Source organism: Perognathus longimembris, chromosome 16 (genome assembly GCF_023159225.1).
Source record: "Perognathus longimembris pacificus isolate PPM17 chromosome 16, ASM2315922v1, whole genome shotgun sequence".
Taxonomy (NCBI): domain Eukaryota; kingdom Metazoa; phylum Chordata; class Mammalia; order Rodentia; family Heteromyidae; genus Perognathus; species Perognathus longimembris.
Window position 1 is genome coordinate 36,055,506 of NC_063176.1, and position 7,360 is coordinate 36,062,865.

The window sequence follows — 7,360 nt, forward strand, 5'->3', positions numbered from 1 at the left end:
ACTGTTATTTTACTTATCTTACTCTATAGTAACATTACACATAGAACCTGTTTCTGTACAAATTTCCATCATGAGGTTAAAGAAACCTTCTAGAAAATTCTGATCTGATCTAGAATATTTAGCTTATGTTTTTGCATAGGGATCTGCCAAAGACATACCCCATCTGAATCATAGCTTTCAGACATAAAAGCACTACTTCCACAATCATCATTATACCAATCCTGACAAAATATCCTCATCATTCATATCTCTGTGTCAAGGAGAGGTAACTGAAGCTGAACTACATACCACCCATACTTCCCAACTCCAAAATAAATCACAACAGTCCAACCTCCCAAGTCCTTCATTATCTACTACTAAGTATTATGTTCCTTGTCAGGATACATTTTAGAACCTCCGAAAGAGTTAATGTGGACTCTAGGCTTAATAAAGCACATTTTTATAAACTTATTAAAAGTCAGTTCCATAGTTTATCTCATGAAACATTGCTTGAGATGTGAGCTAGCGATTGTAGGCTCTATCAGAAGTGATACAGTCTCTAGACAGCCAAGTCCATGCCGTGGAGCTGTGGAGATTTCAGTCAGCCTGAGAGGCCTGCTTTCACAACATTGGGCACAAACACTCCCACGTGCCTGACCCCACTGTCCTATCAGAACCCTGCACATGTGCCACACGGGACTTGTTATGTCACAACTCACTCTCTTTTTTTTTTTTTTTGCCAGTCGTGGGGCTTGGACTCAGGGCCTGAGCACTCTCCCTGGCTTCTTTTTGCTCAAGGCTAGCACTCTGCTACTTGAGCCACAGTGCCACTTCGGGCTGTTTTCTGTATATGTGGTGCTGGGGAATTGAACCCAGGGCTTCATGTATGGGAGGCAAGCCCTCTTGCCACTAGGCCATATCCCCAGCCCACAACTCACTCTCTAGTGACCTTCTTGGTACAAAATCCTCAGAGGAAAGAAGCAGGGCCTCTCCTCCCCTATTGCTCCCTCAGCCAACCGAAATACTGAGATCTAAGGAGTAGGAAAAGGAAAACAATATTTCCAAAGCTTTGTAAAGCAGGAAAACATAATGCAGTCCATCCTTGCCAATGCACACATCAACCTATGACACTGGGTTGGGAACCCTTACAGTTGATAGAGCATCATGACTTAGGCAAGTCCCATCCTTGTTGCCAGAAAGAAAAATGAAAATAAAAATAAAGATGAGAATTGGAATTATTTCTTTTTAATCATTTAGAACTGAGTATCTAGGTTAGTGGTAGTAGAGTTGACTAGCATATTCAGGGCCCTGGGTTTGATTCCCAGCCCTACAAACCATGAGAAAAAAAATCTTTCACAGCAGGGCTCCTTGCCTGGTGGGGCGGGGCCTGCGAGTTACATGACATCGGATGTGGCAAGGCCGCTCAGCCAGCTGCTCAGGGAGGAAGTGGGGCACAGTGGTTTTGAGCAAGGCTTTGGAGTCTCAGATCTGCTCAAGACAAGATTCTGCCACTCGCCTGCTGCCACATCACCATGTAGAGCCTCAGTTTCCTCATGGGAGAGGGCATGCGCTATGCTAGTGACATTAAGTGCCTAACCAACCTTAACCCTCAGGATGCCTTCATTTTCTTATCACTCAGGTTCATTTTATCACACTAGGTCAGCCAGACAGAAGAGCAACACTATGAACAGACCAGTCCCTGTGAGATGCTAATACCCAAGAGATGACACTGGAGGTCAGAGCCTTTGGGAGGGCGTTAGATGCCCCCCCCCATCAAGAAGGTCCTCAGCAGTGCCCAGTCTCTAGCACTCTGTCATTTAAGACACAGGAGGTTGGAGTTACCCAAACTGAAGGAGACAGGGATGGATGACACCATCGCTTAAATCCACTCCTGCATGTAAATAAGAGCACATTTAATTCTGCTGCTCAGAATAATGTAAAGTATTAGGAAAAGTAAGGGAGAAATGTTGGACTGGGAGGGATGGGTGAGAATGTTTGAAAGGGGTCACACTGATCAAGATGAATTATATTCATAAAGTTTTGTTAAAAGTTAACTCCTTTGTACAACTACTTAAAGATAATTTTTTTGTCAGCCCTGGGGCTTGAACTCAGGACCTGAGCACTGTCCCTAGCTTCTTTTTGCTCAAGGCTAGCACTCTACTACTTGAGCCACAGCCCCACCTCCAGCTTTTTCCACTTATGTGGTACTAAGGAATTGAACCCAGGCCTTCATGCATGCAAGGCAAGCAAGCACTCTATCACTAAGCCACATTCCCAGCCTTAAAGATAATTTTTTTTAAATGATGCAACGTACATATATAATCATCTGCAAAAAAAAAGTACTATAAATATTGGAATGTAAGGCACGTGCCTTCATGCAGGCAGGCACAACTAACCACATGCTTGGGTAGGGCATGCACATGAGCCCCCACCATGACCTATTTTCACTTCTTACCCCTTACCCCTTTGAGGCTGGCAAGGATCTGCTTCCTTCTCATAACCACTCAGAAGCACAGAAACATGATGCCTGTCTTTGGTTGAATTCAACACAACTTGACTGAACTAGTTCCTTCCTTGTGCTGGGCAGTGGGTTCCCTGCAATGACTAGAAACTGGACTGCCTTTAAGAACAGTCTATGAGGAAGATACACAGTGGCATTGCTCAGGACTGCCCTGGGGAGGACTTACACTCAGATCGTAGTGGCATTGCCTTGGGAGGCTTTCCTGGCTCCTGCCAAGCAAAGGCATCACATGTGTGTCCTTGCCCAGGTAGTAGCAAGGCCATCTGTGCCTTCGCCGGCCTCTCCTCACCCCCGATTTCTACCACAGAGCCCCAGGGCTCCTCTAACTTTCAGATACTCAACATACACACACACACACACACACACACACACACACACACACACACACCTCCCTTGAAAAAAAATGTAAGGGAAAATCAATTTTAGCCAGTGGAAATTCATCTCCTTAGCTTGGTCAGTACCTTCCACCCTAAAGACTGGACATGAAACTGTCATCGTTATTAAAGCCCTTTCATGTTTGAGGACAGGAAGAGGAGCGCCAGGATCTCCTCTCCTACCTGCTCAGCACTTCGCCCTCCCCACCAGGGACAGGGATTGGAGACAGAGTCTCTCAAGTCAAGAGACACAGGCGACACAAAGGCAAGGACAAGCCACACGAGCAGACAGCTGGGGACAGTGAATGAAGACGGAAACCTGACAGCGCCAGGGAACTGCCACCACCCTTTCTCCAGAGATGAAGATCGGGGTCCTAAGCCCGATGTGGATGTGGTCAGAAGAGAAAAGGGAGACAAAAGGAAAGGGGAGAGTGTGAATTTGATTTTTGACACCAACTGTAGCTTTAAAGGAGAGGGGTATGACAGACTGCTCTCATTGTCACGTATGTCAGTGTCCTTGTATATAACCGCCATGTTAGACTGTATTTCCTGATGTGTTTGCCTGAAAATGGGGTTTGACTGGCTCTTAGCTTTACTTGAATAGGGGAAGTAAATTATGTATTTTCACAGTCCTTCCAAATTATGTGGTCCTGTGTTCTCAACTTGAAATATGTGACATCCTTGCTTTAAGCTATTAGAGAGAGAGAGAGAGAGAGAGAGAGAGAGAGAGAGAGAGAGAGAGAGAGAAAGTATCCTTACAAATTCATTATGTTCCCTGGTAAGTTTTTGTTATCTGAACAATTGTTACAGAGCTTTCCTGTTCCCTGTGCTTGAAATTTGTGGTTTTTCTTTCACTCATGAACTTATAATCATAAAATATATATGTGTATGTGCATATACATATATTATGTAAAAGCCATAAATTCTATAGTCTTCTCCCTTACCTATGTATCCATCTTCCTAATTCTTTTCATTAGATCATGAAATTAAACAATCATATTGTCATCGCAGCCAGTTTAGAGTTCTCATAAACTCTAAAATTTGTCAAGTCAGCCATCATGCAGAACTTTGAGCTCACCTTCTCCCCTACACCCCTTTGACCCTCCCTCATCCCCCAGACTCTCCAACCACTCAAGAACCATGTGTCGGAAGCAGCAAGTGAGGCTCAATGAGACCCACAGGTGAAACTTCCAGAAAACACAAGTTCTTGCTTCTGTTCCAAGTTCTGCTATTACTTAGAGCAGTATGACTCTCTACTCAAAAGGTTTTCCTTCCATCAGTGTTAAAGAATGAGAGAGGAATATTTAGTGCCTACCTGAAGTTCTTCTCAAATGAAAAATACCAAAATTAAGAAATACATGGGCTGGGGATATGGCCTAGTAGCAAGAGTGCTTGCCTCGTATACATGAGGCCCTGGGTTCAATCCCCCCGCACCACATATACAGAAAATGGCCAGAAGGGGCGCTGTGGCTCAAGTGACAGAGTGCTAGCTTTGAGCAAAAGAAGAAGCCAGGGACAGTGCTCAGGCCCTGAGCCCAGGTCCCAGGACTGGCCAAAAAAAAAAAAAGAAGAAGAAATACAGCTGGGAGCAAGTGGCTCATGCCTGTAATCCTAATCAGGAGGCTGAGATCTGAGGATCATCATTCAAAGCCAGGCCAGGCAGAAAGTCCATGAGACTCTTTATCTCCCATTAACTACCAAAAAGCCAGCCCTGGAACTATATAGCTCAAGTGTTAAAGTGCTAGCCTAGAGCAAAAAGAAAAATCTCAGAGACAACATCCAGGCCTTAAGTTCAAGCCCTAGGACCAGCACACACACACCCCCACACACACCCCCCCCACACACATACACACCACGTACCAAAGCCTTTTTCTATAATTATAGAGAAATATGATGGTAACTAAAATCATTAGTCAAAATTAAAATGTCATAGAACTATGTTTTATAGACAATTCTAAATAACAAACAGAAACTGAGTTGTAAGGATCAATTTTTGGTCATGTTAAAATCTAATTCCCTGGGGGCGGGAGGGAATCCAGTAAACAAACTCAACCAAATTATCAATTCAGGTGAATTTCATTCATACAGCCATGTAGACTTCCCAAGTGCAAAAAACAAATTCTATACAAGAGCTCTGTTTTCTTAGTATTTAAATAAAATGTCCTTAAATATGGAATGCTTGGAAAATTCACTTCAGCGTCCTACATTACAGAGGCCATTTGAGTTTTGTTTTTAAATCACAAAATAGAATATTCATGTGGGTTTTCCAAGTTTCCTCTGATTTTTGTTATTGTTGTTGTTGCTGTTGTTCTGATCAGAAATACATCTGTGGAGTGATGTTAGGCAAAGCAAGGAGTGACCAAATCCTGCCAATGAGTGGCAGAGTGTCAACCATCCTGGCTTGGCATGGGGATGAAGAGGGGGGCTCCCCTTTTCCTCACTAGTCTCGGGGGACGAGTCCATGCTGGTTGGGGGAACTTTGGTGGGGGATCAGAAGATCTTGCATTCGTTGATGGAGAAGAGCCTTCTCCTGTTGCGCCTGCGGGCCTGGTTGACGGCCGTGCGCACCGCACACTCGAACACCTGCTGCACCCCGCGGTTGCTGAGCGCTGAGCACTCCAGATAGCCCTTGGCTCGCACATCCTGGGCCATCCGCTTCCCTTCGACCGCATTGATGCAGGAGGCCCTGTGAGGCCCCACCTCCCTCTGGTCCGTCTGCGTGGCCACCACCAGCACTGGGGTACAAGGCAGGTTGTTCCTGATCTCACCGATCCATTTGTTCTTCAAGTTCAAGAAGGAGCTGTGGTTGGCCACCGAGTAGCACATGAGCACCACGTCGGCCTGCTGGTAGGACAGGGGCCGGATGCTGCGGAAGGCGTCGTTCCCCGCCGTGTCCCAGAGGCCCAGGCTGATCTGGATGCCGTCCATGAAGACGTCCACCCCCGTGTTCTCGTACACCGTGGGCTTGTAGGCCTCGGGGAAGGTCTCGGAGGTGAAGCGCACCAGCAGGGAGGTTTTCCCCACGGCGCTATCGCCCACCAGCACGCACTTGATGGAGCTCAGCATCCTCCCGGGCTGCGGCTCCGCTTCGCCCGTCCAGAGCCTCAGGGCGCCGCCGCAGCCAGTGCCATGGGTCGGGGGGGGGGGGGGGGGGGCGAAGACCTGGGGGACGCTCGGATTCTCAGGACCCCTGCTGACAAGATGAGTGGTGTTACTTCTCCTCTTCCATCCAGCAAAGAGACACCAGCTACTCCGAAAGTCCTAAAGCCTCGTCTCCAACTGGAACAGAAAGAGAGGGGGGCATTGAGTCCTTCTATGATGACAAGGATCTGCCTCACTGCCCCACGTTATATATGGGGCCAAGCAACCCCCCCCCGTCCCGCCCCTTTTCCCCTTGGCAGAATTAGCACCGATGTTTCCTCCTTTGAGTACCACAATGCCTCCTGGTTAAGAGGTCAATAGACTTGAAGCAAGCACTAGTAGCTTATATCTGTAATCGTAGTGCCTGAGGACTGTGGTTCAAAGCTAGCCTCAGCAGGAAAGGTTGTGATATTCTTATCTCCAATTAACCATACAAACGCTGGAAATGGAGGTATGGTTCAAATGGTAGAGTCCCAACCATGAGTAAAAAAAAGCTAAAAGAAAGCATCTAAGCCCTGCATTTAAGTACACACACACACATTTAAGTACACACACACACACACACACACACACACAGAGTCAACACATTTCTATAGTCCTAGCACCCAACAGTCAGGAGGCTAAGGTAGGAAGATTTCTAGTTTGAGGCCAACCTGAGCTGCCTAGTGGGACTATGTCTAAATAACACAGAAAAAAGTTCCAAAAAAAAAGCATCCTGAAACCAGGTGCTGGTGTCTCACTACCTACTGAGGAGGCTGAGATCTGAGGGTCACTGTTCAAAGCCAGCTGGAGCAGAAAAGTCCCCTGTGAGAGTCTTATCTCCAATTATCCACCAGAAAACCTGGAAGTGGCGCTGTGGCTCAAAGTGATAGAACGCTAGCCTTGAGCAAAAGAGCTCAGGGACAACACCCAGGCCTTGAGTTCAAGCCTCACAACCAGCAACAACAACAACAAGGACCCTGGTGCAAACAGTATAAGCAACTGCTCTGATCGCTGCATGAACAAGACCTCAGTGGCCAACCTGTCATGTGAAGGAGATGCTCCCAGACAGCCAGCTTCTGGCTTCTGCTCCAAGAGAAGGCAATGGAGAATGCTCTCACTGTGCTTCAGGTTCTAGTAGGTTCCAGCCACTTTGGGAACCATAGGAGAGAAATGTAATGAAAGACAGATGAACCACCCATATGGAGGCAGGAGAAAAGAAATCACCAGAACTCTAGTGACTTGCTGGGGGTTTTCCCCTAAGATTTTCTGCAACTATGGCTATGGACTGTCCTTGGAGCTCTTTCTGCATTTGCAATCACACTCTATTCCCCCCCACCCGCATGTCTGCCGCACATCACTGAAG

General features: G+C 46.7%; 1 protein-coding gene across 1 annotated transcript; it reads right to left on the bottom strand.

The window, feature by feature from the left end:
* Positions 1–5,186: 5,186 nt before the first annotated feature.
* Positions 5,187–7,155, bottom strand: Rhoh (ras homolog family member H). The gene is made up of 2 exons (XM_048364557.1): positions 7,037–7,155; positions 5,187–6,153 (listed from the first exon to the last, which is right to left on the bottom strand). The coding sequence occupies exon 2, from the start codon at positions 5,938–5,940 to the stop codon at positions 5,365–5,367; it is 576 nt and encodes a 191-aa protein (XP_048220514.1). The 5' UTR covers positions 5,941–6,153; positions 7,037–7,155; the 3' UTR covers positions 5,187–5,364.
* Between the last annotated feature and the right edge of the window lie 205 nt (positions 7,156–7,360).